The 18647-nt window shown below is 46.7% G+C and overlaps 3 protein-coding genes across 3 annotated transcripts; 1 reads left to right on the top strand and 2 right to left on the bottom strand.

Annotated features, from left to right (window-relative positions):
- Nucleotides 1–115: 115 nt before the first annotated feature.
- Nucleotides 116–2491, bottom strand: LOC131260467 (NADH-ubiquinone oxidoreductase 75 kDa subunit, mitochondrial-like). The gene has a single exon (XM_058262195.1). It carries the CDS (start codon nt 2489–2491, stop codon nt 311–313), a length of 2181 nt encoding a protein of 726 aa, XP_058118178.1. The 3' UTR covers nt 116–310.
- Nucleotides 2492–2974: 483 nt separating this feature from the next.
- Nucleotides 2975–5112, bottom strand: LOC131272358 (transmembrane and ubiquitin-like domain-containing protein 2). Its single transcript, XM_058274069.1, has 3 exons — nt 4815–5112; nt 4378–4703; nt 2975–4313 (listed from the first exon to the last, which is right to left on the bottom strand). Exons 2-3 carry the CDS (start codon nt 4574–4576, stop codon nt 3262–3264), a joined length of 1251 nt encoding a protein of 416 aa, XP_058130052.1. The 5' UTR covers nt 4577–4703; nt 4815–5112; the 3' UTR covers nt 2975–3261.
- Nucleotides 5113–5872: 760 nt separating this feature from the next.
- On the top strand, nt 5873–15650 carry LOC131272816 (5'-3' exoribonuclease 2 homolog). The gene is made up of 3 exons (XM_058274678.1): nt 5873–6054; nt 6347–8894; nt 14789–15650. The coding sequence occupies exons 1-3, from the start codon at nt 5980–5982 to the stop codon at nt 15283–15285; spliced, it is 3120 nt and encodes a 1039-aa protein (XP_058130661.1). The 5' UTR covers nt 5873–5979; the 3' UTR covers nt 15286–15650.
- The last annotated feature ends 2997 nt before the right edge of the window (nt 15651–18647 follow it).

The raw sequence follows: 18647 nt of genomic DNA, 5'->3' as shown, positions 1-18647 counted from the left end.
AGAGGGATATTTTTCAAAAAATGGATCATACCTAAAGTTAATTTAATCTCTATGCATTTACTAAATATGCTTCGAATAATGCTTGGAAATATGCATTTACTAAAATACTTTTTTGTTTTGAACAGTATACTAGCTTTTTGAGGCTTTTATTGAGATGTACTTCAGCCACTGGTATTGGTTATTATACAAAACATCAATCTCAGTCAATTCTGAAATGTGAAATATCAGTAAATACTATGTCGACCATGTGTGCTATCAACACGTGGTGTGGAATGAAATAACAACTATCAAAATCGAAAAATTGCACCAATTAACGGGCTTCTTTGGACGCTTGCTTCTTTGCCGCAGTAACGCACTTAGCCATCGTCGGAGAGGCGCGAGTAATCGGATCGGTAATGAAAAAGTCTTCCAGTTTCTTCTGTGCCACATCCACCACGTTGCTGTCGTCGAAGTAAACCGACTCGTGCTTCAGCAATGCATCAGCGATTTTAGAAAAGTTGGTTATCTCGAGGAGGCCATAGCGCACCAAGTGGGGCGCAATTTCCTCCATACGGACACGTAGTTCGTCCAGGTCGTCGTAGGGAAGAGGTGACCCGACCACCTCGGACAGAGCACGAACTATCTTCCAGTCTTCCCGTGCCAATCCGGGAGGCGTGACGGCAACAAGCGTCTGCTGGGCGCGACCCTCTGTGTTAACGTAGGTAGCCTGTTTCTCGGTGTACGCAGCACCGGGTAGGATAGCGTGGGCATGCTGTGCTCCGACATCGCCATGGTGCCCTAGGTACACAATGAAGCAGTCTTGGGGGAGCCTTTCCTTGTCCGACACACCAAAACCGTCGGCTCCCAGTAGGAACAGCACCTTTGGCTGCAAAGCGAACACTGTATCCATGCCCGGACTGTATCCTACGTCGAGTGCTGCGGTCTGTGCGGCGTTTGTTTGCAGCACATTCCATACCTTCCAATTTTTATCATCAGGCGTCAATGAGTTGGCAAACACGTGCAGCATGGTCAAGAATGACGAGCCATCCTTTCGAGCCAGCTGGTTGGCGCCCAAAATTATTAATGGCTTCTTGGCTGCCTTGAGCTTCTTGGTGAATGGATGATTTCCTTCTGCAATATCGCGAACCAACCAAGGGTCGTTTCCCAAATGCTCATAGTCGTAGGAAAGGTTCACTTTCGGTCCTATCATCGCAATATTCAGCTCATTGTGAACGTAGCCCTTGCGCAGGCGTGTGTTTAGGAGTGGTGCTTCATAGCGTGGATTTGTACCAACGAGCAGCACCAAGTCGGCTTCTTCGCAGGCGGCAATTGATGAGTTGAAAAGATAGGTTGAACGGAAATCCGTTCCGCAGACGTCCATCGGGAACTTCTGCTCGGTGCAAAGCGTTTCCGAGCCAAGCCGGTTCAGCAGATCCTTCAGCGCTACCAGTGCTTCCGCATCGGTTAAGCCACCCGCGACGGCGGCCACCTTGCCCTTGGGAGATTCTCGTAGTGCTTGCGCGATTCGGATCAGGGCAGACTCCCAATCGACTGCATCCAAGTTCCCGTCGGGGCTGCGCAACATCGGCACAATCAGCCGCTGGCGCTTTAGTCCATCACAAGCGAAGCGAGACTTGTCGGACAACCATTCCTCGTTGATGGCGTCGTTTTCGCGGGGCAGAATACGCAGCACTTCGCCGGTGCGCGTGCTGATGACAATGTTACTACCGAGCGCATCATGCACGTCAATCGATTCGGTCTTACGGATCTCCCAAGGGCGTGCGAGAAAGCTGTACGGCTTGTTCGTGAGTGCACCGACCGGGCACAGATCGATTACGTTGCCGGACAGCTCGGAAAGAAACAACTTCTCCACGTACATGCCGACCAGCATATCATTGCCGCGACCCGTCGTCCCAAGATCGTCCACACCGGCCACCTCTGAAGCGAAGCGAATGCAGCGCGTGCAGTGGATGCACCGAGTCATGACGGTTTTGATCAGCGGCCCAATATCCTTGTCCTCGACCGCCCGCTTGCCAGTGTACGCGATGTCGGTAAAGCGCGACCGGTCCGAACCGAACGCCATCGCCTGATCCTGCAGGTCACACTCACCGCCCTGGTCGCAGATGGGACAATCCAGCGGGTGGTTCATTAGCAGGAACTCCATGACACCTTCGCGAGCCTTGCGCGTCATCTCCGAATCGGTCTTGATGCGCCATCCTTCCATCACCGGCATCGCACAGGCGGCCACCGGTTTGGGAGACTTTTCCACCTCCACTAGACACATGCGACAGTTTCCGGCCACCGCCAGCCGTTCGTGGTAGCAGAAGCGAGGTATTTCAACGCCTACTTGTGCAGCGGCTTGCAAAACGGTGGTGCCTGGGGACACCAATACACGCTGATCGTCGACGAATACTTCGATCTTCTCGGGCAGCTCCGCCGGTGTGGTGGCCAACGTGCGCACCGGGTTCCGTCCTACGATGGTAGCAGCACGTACTGCCGGAATTCGAAACATTCTGCTGAAATACCAGGAACAACACGTAAGTTTACTACAACTGTTACAGTGGGAGCCTTTTGCACTTTCGTTTCTGCGAAGAAAAAACGGTGTTTTTGCTATGTGACCAATCTTTACGGGATGACAGGACCCGCAACGATGCGCATGACGCACGACCCTATTGGATTCTGGCTCGATGAAACTCAAGGTCGATCCAAAGGAAGGAAAAACTGAGATACCTGAGCTGGACACGGCAAACACCGAACGTAGCATATGATGTCGGATTCCGTTTAACGAGCCTTGCAGATTTTCAAATTCAAATTGTTGTATTGAAGTAAATATATAAACTTATGACGAGTTCCTTTATAAGGGTTTCATAACACATTTTCCAAAGGTGGAAACAGAGTATGTGTAATACATTAATAGAAATGATTATGGCCTGCATAGAGAAATTATATCACCATGTTAAAATATTGCAGAAATCATTCCTTTCAGTTGTTGAAATTAATTTTGATTTCGTCCGTTTACCTTTTATTGGATCACATTATGTACATAACAAGGATCACGTAGAAATACTAGATGATAGAAAAAAGAAGAAAAAAAAAACATGGAGATAAATCTCCGTCTTAAGGAAAGGGGCTCAGCAGGGATACAATGACGAACAGGATCGCAACCTAGCCAGGAAGTGTCCGTTTGCAGATCTTGTTTGCGTAAGATAAAAATCTTATCGAAGCCACGTCGTGCGTAGTGTTTTTTTTTGTTTTCTTTTTCAAAATGTTGTTACAAGTTGATCAATTTGGTGTATTACTATCAGCGAGAATGATCGTCGGCATCATAATCAAAAACGTGGTGGTCGTTACAATCAGCCCAATCGTAGAGTTCAGATTAAAAAGATGGCCGTAGTGAAAGCGACAGTACCAGCCGTACAAAATCACCGCCGTCACGGCCAGTGTTCCGATATAGATGAAATATGTCCCATAACGCGTACCAGCGTTGCCGGTACTATCGGGATGCCCATTACCATCACGTCCATCGAATCCTTCGTCGGAATCTAAACCGTCGCCATCTTCCAACCCTCCGCTGCTTGGACTGCTCGGTTGGGTGCGATTTTCGGCCCCCATCGTTCCCTCCATCGGCCGATCGGTGGCACCATTTAACGAGGACTTCTGGTTGTGTATCAAACAGTGGACGACACAGTTGTCAAACAAACCACATGCGGCCAACGTTTTGCTATCCGGTTGCAGCACGTGTCCGTTAAATACCAACCGGACAAGCTTGTGGGCGTTCAGTTCAAGAGTGAAGTTTCGTTTTTTGAATTCTCCAATACCTTCGTTTAGGTTGCCCTCCACCAACTTGGAGTCATCGTTAAGATACTTTAATTTAATTCTAATGGGCTTTGCCGTAACGGCTGGCATGACCGGTGTACCGTCACCCGAGCTGGTTGGACTACCGGTGTCCCTCGTATTGGCAGGATCCGAGGACTTTTCGCCTGCACCATCCGCGGTGACATTGGTTGCACTCTTTCTCTGTCGCACCTCGCATGAACTAGAAGATGATGACGCTACCGCTTCTGACGCCGCTGGGGTTTCAGCGTCGGTCGCATCCATCTGGCGGATTATTTCCTCCGGTCCGGGATCGTGGAAAGAGTCAACGATAGGAGACCCTACTACACCTGTGTACCCCTCAGTATCGCTTAAATCCAACCCTGTGGCCGATTCAGACGCTTCCGTTAGTATTGATTGCGTTATGTTATCGATCGAGGACGCTATACTGTCGTTTTCCAAATCAAGCTCCTCCGTTTCGGTAACGTTCGAAATATTGGACTGCTGCGATGAGCTGCGTACTGCAACGGGAAAGGAGCTTTGGTGAAATCGGGCCTCACAACTTTTGCGCTACTCAGTACTCACGTATAATAGTGGTAACGCTATGCTGAATTGCATTAATGCGTCGCAAATTGTTCTCTATCACGAGCACAGCACCTGGTGCGGTGGTACGATCTTCCCGAACGTAGGTCGAACGCCACGCTAAATAGATAACGATCAGCGCGAGGGCTCTTAGAATCCAATAGTTTAGAAACTCGTCAGTATCGTCCAGGAACGGCAACATTTCCCCGTTTCAAAATGCGTTGCCAGGGACCCCGGCACAGTAGCAGATCGTTCAGCAAGCTACGTGTCTATCGAGGGAAATGCAGCATTGGGTACATTCTACGAAAGACGGCACGCAAGGATTCCTTCTGAAAAGGATACGCAAAAACGACGACGTCACGGGCGGAATGTAAACAACAACAGATTACCACCGTGGCCTGATCCTTACATAAGTCTGTATACTGTAATTATTCACCCACCGCCGTATTGCCGTGTCTGTCCTGCAGCCACCTTCCGGGATGCAAATTTCCAAATTCACGAACACTTCAACTTCCTTCGACTTTTCCCTTCATTCCACCACAGGTGTGTACATCGACCGACCGAGCAACTCTCTTTTCACTCGAAGGTCGTTCTGTGCACCGTCCGACGTATCGAGGCGGTGATATGGTTATTTGTTATTGACTCGAACGAAAATGGAAATAAAGTGAAACCAGCGTTGCGCCAGGGAAGGTCGCAAATGAAACTGTTTCACTAATTTGTGATCCACTGTTGAGGTGACAAATTTTTGACGTAGTTCTATTTTCCTTTCCAAATTCCCTCTTTCTACTTCTTGGTTCCTTGCACCCTTTCCCTTCAATCTAGTGTTGACAGAACCCAAGTGACAGAAAACACGATTTAGATAATTTTCGCCAGGCTTAGAAAGGGGCTGCATAGAAGATTAATAGCAGACTTATTAAGCCAAAATTGCAAGTGTGTGCGTGAAAAATGAACCCACCGTGGGTGCACTGATCCGATCCTTACTATTATAAATTGAACCCTTCCAACCCAACTCCGGAACTGACAGCTCAAAGCCATCAAATCAAAACAAAATATAAATTCGAATTCAAACAGAGGATTTATTTTAACAATCTCAGCAGTTTTTCTGGAATAGTTTCTTTGCGTGTTCCAAAAACGTTTCTCGATTAATCGGGATTCGAATGATTCGAAGATTCGATCCCTAGACGGATTCTAAAGATTCGAATCCCATTTGACGGATTCTAAAGATTTGAATCAATTAGGATTCGAATCAGATTTGATTGGTTTGGGACTCGATTTGATTCGATTCTGACTTGATTGAATCGACTCACAATGATTTGAGTCGAATTAGTCACATAACTAGTCGAATAAATAAAAAAGTGGTATCACTGACATACCTGTCAACATAATATGGCGTGTTTAATTTTACCGGGTTTCATTTCGGATGTGATAATTTCAAACGTCAAATCAGACAGCATGCTGTCACAGACGGCGATTCCATATCGCTCTCAAAAGTTTCATCTCGTGAAAGTGCAATCGTTGAAGAGGGAAATTACTAGGGATAACTTAGTTGTTAAGTGAAAATCCTCCATTTTATCGTAACATTACCACCGCCGATTGGTCCACATCATGGGAGTACCAGCATTCTTCCGTTGGTTGACGCGCAAATATCCGTCCGTGATCATCGAATGCGTCGAGCAGAAGGTTTGTTGTGTGTTTAGCAGTTTTCAGCGACTTTTTTCTTTTCTACATGCGTTTTGGGGAATTCGTTTGCCTTTCCCTTTTCTCCACGCTATCTGGTAATCAGATCAAGATGATTTATTGGGAATTTGGTGCACACTGGCGCGATTGTTTGTTTGGCTGATGAGGTTAATGAAAAAAAAAAAAGAAAAAGAAGAAGACATGCCGCCACATGTTTTGTTGTATTGAATTTAGGTTTTGTTTTGATATCGTCAATGAAAATTTACAAACATTTTAACATCTTCTTTACCAACAGACCATCGACGATGAAGGAAATGTCCATTATGAAGACATGAACAATCCAAACCCGAACCGGGTGGAGTTTGACAATCTGTACCTGGACATGAACGGTATAATCCACCCGTGCACCCATCCGGAGGACAAGCCGGCGCCAAAAGACGAGGACGAGATGATGCTTGCCATCTTCGAGTGCATCGATCGGTTGATGAACATCGTTCGGCCACGCAAGGTCCTGTACATGGCCATTGACGGGGTGGCTCCGCGTGCCAAGATGAACCAGCAGCGTTCCCGCCGTTTCCGTGCGTCGAAGGAAACTGCCGAAAAGGTAGCCGAAGTGGCCCGTATTCGCGAGGAACTGCAGGCGAAGGGTGCCATTTTGCCACCGGAAAAGGAGAAGGGCACCCATTTCGATTCCAACTGCATCACACCGGGAACGCCGTTTATGGACCGGCTAAGCAAATGTCTGCAGTACTACGTTCACGAACGGTTGAACAACAATCCGAGTTGGAAGAATCTAAAGGTGATCCTCTCGGATGCGAACGTACCGGGCGAGGGTGAACACAAGATCATGGACTACATTCGCAAGCAACGCGTACAGCCGGACTACGACCCGAATACGCACCACGTGCTGTGTGGCGCCGATGCGGATCTTATCATGTTGGGACTGGCGACGCACGAGACACACTTCACAATCATCCGTGAAGAGTTCCTGCCGAACAAGGAACGACCATGCGACATTTGTCAGCTACTGGGACACGAGATGAAGGACTGTGTTGGTTTGCTGAAGGCGGAGGGTGCAGCTGGTGATCGTGCACCGGCGGCACCCGGCAAGGAAACACAGTTCATTTTTGTACGCCTAAATGTACTGAAGGAATATCTGCAAAAGGAACTTGATATGCCAAATCTGCCGTTTCCCTACGATTTCGAGCGCGTGTTGGACGATTGGGTGTTCATGTGTTTCTTCGTCGGTAACGATTTCCTACCCCATCTACCCAGCCTGGAGATTCGCGAAAATGCCATCGATCGGCTGGTGACGCTGTACAAGAAGTGTGTGTACAAGACGCGCGGATATCTTACTGACTCTGGCAGCGTTCTGCTCGAACGTGTCGAGATGATTATGACCGATCTCGGCTATGCGGAGGACGAAATTTTTCGCCAGCGCAAAACGAGCGAAGATCGCTTCAAAGAGCGCAATAAACGTATGCGCGCGCAACAACAACGTCAGCAGAGGCCGAACTTTGAGCAGATTAACAGATCGCAGTTCGCTCCAACGCCGCTGGGCCGAGGCGTGCAACCGCAAGCGATTGTTAATCCACGACAGGAAGCGGCTCACTTCCGTATGCTCGGCAACTCAACCGGTGATGGCAACAATCAGTCGAACAATTCCGAACAAGGAGGACAGCAGCGTGGCATAAAACGAAAGGCAGAAGAATCACTGGCGGTGACCCTGGCGAACGAGGAAGAGCAGGAAACGCCGGACGAAGTGCGCCTGTGGGAGGACGGATTCAAAGATCGATACTACGAGTCGAAGTTCGATGTGTCCCCACAGAACGTTTCCTTCCGTCAGACGGTCGCATGGGAGTACGTGAGAGGTCTATGCTGGGTGTTGAAGTACTACTATCAGGGATGCGCCTCTTGGGAATGGTATTTCCCCTACCACTATGCACCGTTCGCATCGGACTTTAAGCTGCTTACGAACGTGAACACACACTTTGATAAGGGCACGCCGTTTAAGCCACTTCAGCAGCTGATGGGCGTTTTCCCTGCTGCTAGCCGTAGCCACGTACCCCCACCGTTCGCTGAGCTGATGGATGATCCCAAAAGTCCGATCATTGATTTTTACCCCATCGATTTTCACATCGATCTGAATGGAAAGAAGTTCGCCTGGCAGGGTGTCGCCCTGCTGCCGTTCGTCGACGAGAAGCGACTGTTTAAGGCCACGGATCCAAGGGTCGGCCAGCTGACGGATGAGGAACGAAGGCGCAATGAGAATGGCAACGCAAAGATGTTCATACTACCCGGTACGGCTGGCTATCGTATGCTGGCCGGTCTGTATGAAGGCGAGGTGGACTACGAACGCGAGGTTGCGTGCACGGTGGATTTTGTCGTAGGGCTTGTCGTGCCTACGAAGGAGTGTGTACCCCGCGAGGGGCTACTTTCGTCACCGATACCGGGCCAAGTGACCGTTTCGGACAATCGCGTGCTGACGGTGGACTTTATCGATCCGAAGTTTGCGGACGATTACGTTTTTCCTGCCCGGAAGCTCGAGAACGCGAAGGATCAACCGAAGGTGCTGAGTGCGAAGGATGGTCCAGTGATTGGCTTTGGTCAGCGCGGTGACCGCGCACATCTCGACGCGTCCGGTCACCGAATGGTGAACAATCGACTCGGATTGGGCTACGGAGGTCGTGGAGGCGGTGGAAGCCGTGGCGGTTACGGAAACGGTGACAATGGTGGAGGCAGAGGAGGCTATGGCAACAATGACGGATGGCGAAGGAACGACTACCAGGGCCGGGGAGGACAGGGCGGCTACGACAGTAACAATCGGCAAAACGATCGTGGAGGTAAGTTACATTTTGTTTTACTTTTCATACGATTAAAAATGGGTGCATAACGGTTAACTTACCTTGAAATGGGAAATCGGAGTTTTTCGAAGTGGAGGTCTAATAGTATCACCAGCTGAACTCTCAATTCTCAACAACTCTTCTACAATAATACTTTCATCGATGCCTACTAGATTAATCTCTACAGCTCTATATGACAATCAAAAATATCTAGTCATCTTCTAAACTGAAACTACCCAACTTGTGAACTGTCCTGTTGAAATATCCCGAAAGACTGAGCAGGCTTAGGAGCCCATAAATTAGATGCAAGGATCGCTTAGACTAGAGCGCTAATAAAACCGGTATATCCCATATATAAATAAGTAAATGATTCCATTGCATATGCCTTCGTTTTTGAGGACAAATGATATTTTTGGCATCAATTAGGAGAGGAGTGAAAGGGAATGGAGCGCAGATAATGATGTCGATGCATTAGCGCTAGTACGTTGCGACAAATGCCGGTTTTCTTTCTCTTCCTTTAAATCCAAAGAACGCCAAGTGCCTACTCGAGGGAATCGCTCATCGTAGCCAAACCCATCCCCGTTTGTCCAGTGTTCCACCTCCAGTAGTCGTCGCCTTTGAATGGCCACTTTGGCACGTTTTTGTTCGCTTCCTTTCCTCGCCCTTTCGCCCCACAATCTAGCAGGGATGCAATTTACCAAACTTCCAAACCGCGAGGGGGTGGACCATGCTTTCGTCCCCGGGCGGGAGGATATTGTTCGGTTAATTAGTTCCTGCTGTGTGGCTTTCGAACGGGGTTTTTGTGTTGTGCTATTATGTTCCCGCATCCCGCCGGAATATGTTTCGCTAATGAGCTGGTCGGGCGGTTCATTTGGACGCCATCTTGTGGTGCTATTATGGGGCGGTTGACTTTTGGTTCGTTTTTTTTTTACGCGAACTCGAAAGCAGTAAGAAAATATGTTTTGTTTTATTACTTCCTAAACGTATGCAATCAGTGCCATCAACGCACCCGACAATGTGGCGTACACGGCACGTTCACGTGCGAAAGAACTGAGCGAATACGCCTCCGGGTTTGAGTCCCTCCCCGAGGGAGACAACGCTGCGTGCCGAGGAGTTTTTTTTTCGAGGTGTTCGGATCGAGCCGGGAATGTGGTTAGGCATAGTAATGAGCGCGCCGTGTGAAACATGACTAATGTTTTGCATGACAATAATTATGATGATGCAGCAAGGATATCCGCTGAATTCAGAGGTTGAAGTTGATAAGCACGGTTGGCTGGATGCGTGTGAATCGCTCCTCGTTCTTATTATTTTCAAAAGCAATAGTTAAAAGTCAACCAAATAGAATTCCTTGTACCTATTATACAGATCGGAGGGAGATCCTACCTTTGGATGTTCTATCTTTTTACTTGTTTATGACAGGATGCGTTCGTTTCAAATACACGATGAGTTTATTGTTATTTTATAGAATAGAAAAATCATAGTCCAGTACGATTTAAGTGCATCGAAAAAAGTTATTAAATGGTTCGAAGGATTAAATTGCTCCTTAAAAATATCACTGATACACATCGCAATCAGTGCTATATCATCAGTCTTCGTACTTTAAGGACGCACGGAACTTTTCCCGTTTCGGCAGTGTGATATTATGCTCCTCAAATCCTATAATCTCATTGTTAACACATTCGATCGCACCGATGGGTATCGTGTGTGGTGAAGTGGTGTGAGAAAGGCGTCGAACAATGCAGAAAAGGAGGACGATTTGTTTTCTTTTCTCCATTCTCTATCCAAACCATCGAACGAATCCAATTTACATTCCATTCGGGTGTGTTCCACTTGCTCGTCGCACTCGTTGTCACCGTTGTATCGCGGTCCTGGCAAACAAGGGCAGGGTCGGGAAGGGAACTCGGTCCAGGTTGTTTGTTTCTAATAAGGACACGGCGTTCACCCAGTGGAAAAGGAGTGATTGTCGTTGAAAAGATAGACCATAATAGAAGACCGATGGAAAAAGGTACGAATACGGTTTGGCACGATCATGGACGGATGGCAGGCTTCCGATGGATTCCACTTGCCATCGACGGGTGAGAGATTCGTTCATGCGTTAATGTTTTTTACATATGTACGGACACAATCAGACACGCATCGTGAAAACTCCGTCCCAGGCCGAAACCCCGGGCACAAAAGAGACCGGACGGCGGGTTGTTTACCGATGCATGGCTTGAATCAAATCCAAGGATGTTTCCGCCTCGCAATTGAACTGCTTTGAAAAACGAATTAACCCACATTATGCAACGTGCTGCCCTTTGCTTGCTGTCTTTCGTTTTCTTCTTATACACGTTAGTAGACATTTTTCAAGTGCTGCCCGTTATCCTGTTCAGTTTTTTCTTTGAGAAAACATTAGGAAATATCCAACTCTTCACGGGTTTTTCCAAACAACAAATGCTTTTGAGGCGGGGTTCAAATCATCCTTCTTGGGGTGGCGAAGTATAGAGTTTAAGCTTGGTATTACGTTTTCTCGGAAGGATAATTTTGATGGACGATTACTATATTAGGGATACATTAGAAAATCGATGTTCAGAGAAGGAATGTCCAATATCGATAGCTCGTGGTCGTTTGTTTGCTTGTTTGTTTCGAGAAAAACGAAAGACTCAATTTACAAGTTGAACAAATGACAGTAAAGTAGCAGTTGTTAACTTTATTTATTGCCGTAATACTTTTTGGTAATTTTCTACGAGTAGATCAATTAAGTAGAAGGTGTGTGCCTTACATAATCTTTCTTGTCTTAATTATTGGAGTTTTCCTGAGTCGATGTATTATCGCCGGCTTACGGCCTCGGATTCAGATCAGATAATAATGGGGTTAGTGAATTAACTTTTGTGATATTTTCTTCTCCCATAGACAAAAAGTAGGTGTTTAGGATTTAGTAGGATTCCTACTGTTCATGCTCATCCAAATCCCGTTTGTTCATTGTTGGCTCATTGATTTTTCCCTTGGTAGTCTTGAACGTTTTGTTTACAAACAATTGCAACATACAAAAGGAAAGCCAGCAGCGAAACGGGAGGATACAAGGCTACCTTCCTGCTATGGCCTTCCTTTTCCACGGAATATTGTGGCCTTATCTTCCCTTAAGTACGGGTACGGTATCGAATTACCACCTCGAGTATCCTGCTGCCTTTGAGAAGGTAACATAAAGGTGCAGCAATGATGCACCAGAAAGCAACTTATACAAAAGCCGCGGTATCTCCTCTCAATGTTCTTCTCTGCGCACGCCATCCAGTATCCTCCTTCGAAGGATTCCTTTTTCTTCTCCTCCGTTCCCGTCCGATAAATATCTACCCGAACCCGATAAATTACCCAAAAGCCCTAGCGAACGAACTACTTTTTTGGTTTGTTTTGGTTAATTACCGGCTTAGGATTGTTCCGGGGCTCGCCGGGTCATTCCGACAAGTACCCGTTTCGTCATCGTAATTGTATTCTATTTGTCACTTGGGCGTGCTTTTCGCGTTGTCACAAGAACGCCCAAAGAGTCACTGAAGAACCCCGCCAGTGATCCAATTTGATGATAGTGTAGATGAAAGATATGGTTCGGTTGTCAAGCGAGAGTTGAAAAGAGGAAATTATTACCCTGGCGTAAACATTTCCAGTTCACGCGTCGGTGCTTTTGTGAGGATCTTTTGAAGGCATAGTTTCAGAAACGATACTTTGGTAATGATGCTTTTGCAAATTATGTTATAAGGTATCCAATGTTTTCTCTTCGTTTTGTTTGACGGCTGCAAAATTTTGATTGTTTTTTTTTATTGAAGTTTTTAAACTTTCTCATTAACATCAAGTCTGTGTCAAAAGATTAAAAAGTATTATCGTTGCGTTGTGCCTTACTCCTAGGCCATTTCATCCGTATGCAATCCAGTCCATTGTTCCCGGGCGACAGTCAGACAATCTATTGCAAATTGAACCCAAGAGGCTTTATGCACGGTGCATTTAAAGCGGTGAAAAGCGGCACTCGAGAGCAAAGCCTCCAATGAACAGCGCACACTACTCTTTGGCCAGCATACTCGCCGGAGCCCACGATTTTTCTCCGATTAGGGGGGAAAAACAAAACGGGAGGCGGCATAAGTTGGGTGATTTCCGGCACCATCGTGATGCAGTGGAAAATATGCTACTCATCAAACCGCTTTTCTGCTATAGAATGTAATGCACTTCGGATTGATGCAGCTTTGGCGAGGGATTGTAAGTTTGTTACTTTACGCAGGGAATCATCGTTTGTTGATTTTTCTTTTATCTCGCTGAGAACTTGTTTTCGAAGATAGAATGAAAGTACTCATTTTTAAGGAAATTTGGTAAGCAAATGCATAATAAAATACTTTCATCCAAATTAATGCGATGTCGTAGAATTGATTGGCTGGCACCTTTCCCTTGTGGACGGGCATGTTACATTCCTTTGGCCATTAGAGTAATTTCCTGTTCAACAAACACCGTACCTCCTAAGCCTTGGTATCCTGGCAAATTCACGCTTCAGCAATCGATAGGATAATAAGGACACCGGTGAAAAAAAAAAACGGTGGAAAACGTGTCCTGCGGTGCGCCAAGTGCGAGAAGAATAAAGATGTAGATAAAGAACCCGTCGGTGAAAAAGCCACCAGCAGTCCCGGAGGGAGAAGGGGGCGGATTTGCCAAAAGGACGTACACAAATTGTCACTATTGTGTGCACCGGACCACCATCCGGACGAGGAGTGGTTGCTGCTGCTGCTGCTGCTGTTGCCGTGTGGTTTGGCCACTTAACTCGACTCGCACTTGAGGGCTTCGATTCTCGGGCGTAGATTTCGGAATACACCACCCTCGAGGTGGTGAGGTCCTCCAGCGGGTGACCGGGCGAATGGCAAGGATGGTTGGAAGGGAAGGCGATCATCGGCTGGCTCAGCGCGTCCACTTGCCATCCCGGTTTCGCTCTCTCCGCCGGTCGCTTCCGTCCACTTGAACATTTTCCGCATTCATTCACGAGGGCGCAACTTTGCCCGAACAAAACCCCCGGGTGACACAAAAGTTTGAAGGCTCTTCCCTGGCGCACCGGCTCGCTATCGAATGGCGGAGCGTTCCGAACTGCACATCAGGTTGTAGCTGACGGATGCACACGGTGACCTCTATTCTCGGGCTGTATGTGTGCGTGGAGAAGCCAGGAGTTGATCCTGTGGCCACTCGGGCCTCGTGTTGGAACGGCACGGGCCTTAATTATGGCGAGCACCGTCGGAACGGCGTGATTTTTCCAACGTACCAACAAATGCAGAGGATTATTTGTGGCTAGTCAAGTGGAAAGGATGTGCGGGAGGTCGAGCGACGGGAGAGGGTTGCCGCCTTTGAACCGAGTGACAATATGTCCGCTCTCGCTCTCTTGTCACGCCAACTAACCGGATGCAATCAGTAGGAACCGCTCGAGTCCTGCGTGATTTTTGGCAGCACTTGAGAATAATTTGCGAACTTCGATTTGGTTCGGTAAAACTACAATAATCGTTCTCGAGGGGGTTGACTCTATTCAATGTTGGTTTGTGTTGGAACTGCACAAACTAATGATTCTGTAATTTGTCTTTTCATGGATTGATTATAATAGGCAATAGTAGAGGAGTGTTTGAAACGAATCCAAGCAAGCCGTGCAATTTATTCATCGGAAAGTCGTTCAAATAATTAATCCCAAGTAATAATCCAGAGCTTTTTTGATAACAAACAGACATTTTTCAATCTCCACATGGTTTTTATCGTTTATTTGACAGTTAGATCTAGCTTTTACTTATTTTTTATGCTTGCGTTCGCTACCACTGTCCTCAAAAGAAAGGAATTATACAACGCCTGTTGAGGCAATATTATATTTTCTTTCTCACAAAAAATAATTTCTAACTTCATTGTCGCAGGTTATCAGAACACCTTCTCCAGCTACAACAGCTCCGACGGTGGAAGTACTTACAGAAGCAGCAACAGCTACTCGTCGAACAACAACGCTGGCAATGCTGCGGAAGCAAACAACGGAAACGCTGCTGGTGGTGGTGGCGCCGGTAGGAGCGTATTTGAGCAGCTTAGCAGCCAGATTCAGCAGTACCAGCAGCAGATGATGAGCGAAATTTCCCGCAACTCCCAGCCGGCGGGCAGCACTGTCCTGCCGAATCCATTCGCCACTCAGTCCCGCAACAACTACGACTCGGAGCAGCGCGGCAACAACAGCAACTGGATGAACAACAACGGTGGGCGGCCGTACAACCGGGACGGTGGTCAATTCGGCAGGGGTGGTGGCGGTGGTCGCGGAGGACAGCGTTTCAATAATAACAACAACAACGGTCGTTTCGGTCAGAACAATTATGGCTCTTCCGGTGGCGGCGGTTACAATCGGTATAATAACAATCAGCGGAATTAGTACTAAGGAACTGAGGCCGAATGTTCCTACCCACCAAGATGGAGTTTGAAACAAAAAAAAAAAAAACAAAAGAAAACAGCTCAGTACAACGCATGGACATTTATCTCGGTTAAGGGACAACATAGAACGTATGTTGCATACCCGATGGACGGTAGAAGATAGAAGATCCTCATCGATTTGCGGAAAATTCGAACGGTAAACTATAACCACAACATTTCTTTTGGCCGGTAAAAAAGACACATTACGTCAATTTCATTGGCTTACATTTGAACGTTGACATTTTCAAAAAAAAAACCATACTGAACTTTTAGTAACTCAAAAATAACTGCAAAGTTCGGAACGGGACAAACGATGGTAGTGGCAGGCATGATTGTACAAAGTATATTTGTATCACACACACTCACACATAGTCCATGTTGCGTACTGCACACTAAATAGTACATTTAAGTGTAAGACAGTGAAGACAAGTAAAAGTTCCAACCTATGCTATGGCCTGTTTAGCGAGGGAATAAATGCAAAATATTTCCGGAGATCGAAACGTAAGTGAATTATATAAAGAAAATCATATTTAGAACTGTAATCCTTTCCTCGGCAATAGGGGAAAGGGAGACGTATCTTTTAACGAATGTGTTTGACTACTTTTATTTTCTTCCTCTTTTTTGGTGTGATGACCGGTTTGTCTAATGCTTAGTCCTCTGTTTCTTTTATTTTAGTCAACTATTTATTTGCTGTGTTCTGTGAATTCCTTGTTTGGCCGATTCATTGCATTGTGAAGATTTGCTCCTTATGTTGCGTATACTAGACTTTAGGGCCTAGACTGCGAATGAAATGTTTATTTTTTTCTGTCTATAAACAATGGTTGGTTTCGGTCCGAATTTTTCTTTCCTTTTACGTTTACAGTATATGCCGATGATTTTCACCGAAACTTTCTCACGCCACTGCACGTAGTAGCCCACCGGGAGACTTGTTCTTCAACCGGGTGAATAAATGTCTATGAACAATTCCCTGAGAAAAACTCACCCAAGAGCGCGAAAAACGCTATGGTACTGCTAACGAATTTTCTCGCGATCTCTTGACACTAATTCTTCGAAAAACTTCTACTGCCCTGCGGGGGGAAAATGGACGAACATTTTCTCAAACTCTTCCACCACTGCTGGAACAATCGAGTGGTAAAGGTCATCCTATTGTTTTCGTAAGGAAGCATTCTTCCGTCCACCGTGTACCAGAATGCATTATGCGCCGCGGGTGCACCCCGTCGTTGTCGTCGTTGCCAGAGGCTGAGATGCTATGTTCTCCCAGTTTGCCGGCACCCCTATCGGTGGTCAGGAAGATGGGAAGTGAAGAAAAATCTCACACACAAAACAATAGCGCACCAACAACCGTCGTGAGGTTTTCTTATCGTGCGGTGGGTTTGATCTAGATTTGTTTTCTAGGTTGAATGAAAAGAATCTGATCGCTCGAAGATGCGGGAACGTTATTAATTGAGAATGAATAATACCAAATAAATTTACTACTGTTCTTGTTGAACTTTCAGGCCGGAAATTTAGATATTGTTTCGTCTAGTATTTGAGACGACTTGGTTTTTGCTGAAACCAACGTCTTTGAGGCTTGGTTTCTGCTGAAATTGACGAATTATGATCAACCGATAAGAAAAACAACACAAATTCTCCCTCTGCGATCTTTTCGCGAACAGTCGCACGTTCCTTAGACCTCCCACGGGCGTCCGGAACTTCCTTCCGTTCGCCATAGTCTCCCTCCGAAGGGAAAAGAAATACGCTACGGAATAATCCGGAGGGTACGAAGCAAAAACTTCAACTTCGTTCCGGCATTTGTAGCTGGCCACAACGTCGCACGCTAGGACGGTCTGGCAACCGAAACTGGAGACAGCGTGTAATAAAATCACAACAAAATTACGTTGGGGCCCCGACCGCCCGGGTCCGTCGCACCGCGTGCGACTGAAAATGAGACATCAATTAGCGAGTCGTGAAAAAAAGGAAGCAGGCCGGAGAAAAGAACACTGGCAACGACCAGCTTCCGTTTGGGGTTTGCTTTCTGTCGGGAGGCTGACTTACTTGCACGCTTGCTCGGAATCGGAACAGAACCACCAACTGGGCGGTCACACGACATTTGCTGCTGGCCCGTTCGCCGGAAGGTAGAACTTCCTTCGTCGAGAAAGGGACCCTCGGATAGCGCCGAGTTTCTTGAGATGGTTTTGATTCCCTACTGGGGTGCGTGTCCATTGTGTGGCAATTGGTTTCGGGCCTAGGTTGATTTTTTTTTGGAACCCAGGGCTGAGGGTAAGAAAGCGCGTGTAAGCAACCTATAAAATAACGCGAATAGTAACGCGAAACATTGCTGTTCATTTTATTCGTTAATAATTGCAGAAGGAACACATGCTGTAGTACATTAGGCTTGGTGAATTTAAAAAAAACTGTGTCAAATTTAATCTGTCTTCGGTTCTGTAATTAGTGCATTGGAATTAAACATGATTTAAACGCCATTTTACGGCGTACGGTTTAATTGGACATAAAACAGATTTGTAGAGATGCTTCCTTTGCTTAGGAAAAGGATAATTTGGCGTGTTGAATTGGATTTCATGTACCATAAAAATGTACCTGTGCCTAATAAGGGAGTAAAACCCCTTCGGTAGTTAAACCAATTTTAATGATGAAGAGTATGAGATCATTTTTGACATTCCACTTGAGAACAAATCACTTGCTTATTGGGTATAAACTATGTTGCACAATACTTTATTTTCTATAATTTTTCTGGAATTTTGAACATTTTTATTGAGGACATATTAATTTGAACAAAACGCTAAATGTATAACAGCAATCAATGGTTATTCATAGAGGAGACTAAAAGAAAGAAAACTGTGAAACGTAACGGCAACTAACCGGTGCGTGGCATCAGAAACGCAAACCCTTCAGGCCACGTGGGCGTGCAGAGAAATGCTGGTTCCTAATTAATGTTTCCCCAAAATCGCCTCTCGACAAACTTTGCGTCACCTTAACTGCGCTACCCGGTTGACAGGTGAAGCGACCATTCTCAGCCTTCAAGGCGCCTCACTTGTCCGTTCCCCCAGTACCCGGTTCATGGCAGGATGATGGAGCCACTGCCCGCTAGATTTCTAGTGCCACACCTCCGCTCGAACCGATTGCTGGCGCCATGAAGTGCCCGGGAGAAGCTTGAAGAAATGCCGACAGCCTGAAGTGCTCACTAGTTTGCTGTTGGCTGGTGGGTTTTGGAGGGATGTTCTCCCGGTATGTGGTTCCGGTGGGTTCGTGAGGAGCTCCCCAAAGAAGGTCCAAATTGTTTTGCAGTACAGCGAACGGGACAGTTCGTCGTTGAAGTATTACTTG

This window comes from Anopheles coustani, chromosome 3, assembly GCF_943734705.1.
Source record: "Anopheles coustani chromosome 3, idAnoCousDA_361_x.2, whole genome shotgun sequence".
Lineage (NCBI taxonomy): Eukaryota > Metazoa > Arthropoda > Insecta > Diptera > Culicidae > Anopheles > Anopheles coustani.
Note: the sequence above shows the minus strand (reverse complement) of the source record. Positions and strands in the feature narration are given on the sequence as shown.

What these genes read in the sequence shown, in the direction of transcription:
- LOC131272816 (XM_058274678.1), top strand. Translation starts at nt 5,980, where the DNA reads ATGGGAGTACCAGCATTCTTCCGTTGGTTGACGCGCAAATATCCGTCC. An exon ending in TCGAATGCGTCGAGCAGAAG is followed by an intron (nt 6,055 to 6,346) that starts GTTTGTTGTGTG and finishes CTTTACCAACAG; the next exon opens with ACCATCGACGATGAAGGAAA. An exon ending in TCGGCAAAACGATCGTGGAG is followed by an intron (nt 8,895 to 14,788) that starts GTAAGTTACATT and finishes TCATTGTCGCAG; the next exon opens with GTTATCAGAACACCTTCTCC.
- LOC131272358 (XM_058274069.1), bottom strand. Translation starts at nt 4,576, where the DNA reads ATGTTGCCGTTCCTGGACGATACTGACGAGTTTCTAAACTATTGGATT. An exon ending in TAGCGTTACCACTATTATAC is followed by an intron (nt 4,314 to 4,377) that starts GTGAGTACTGAG and finishes TTCCCGTTGCAG; the next exon opens with TACGCAGCTCATCGCAGCAG.
- LOC131260467 (XM_058262195.1), bottom strand. Translation starts at nt 2,491, where the DNA reads ATGTTTCGAATTCCGGCAGTACGTGCTGCTACCATCGTAGGACGGAAC.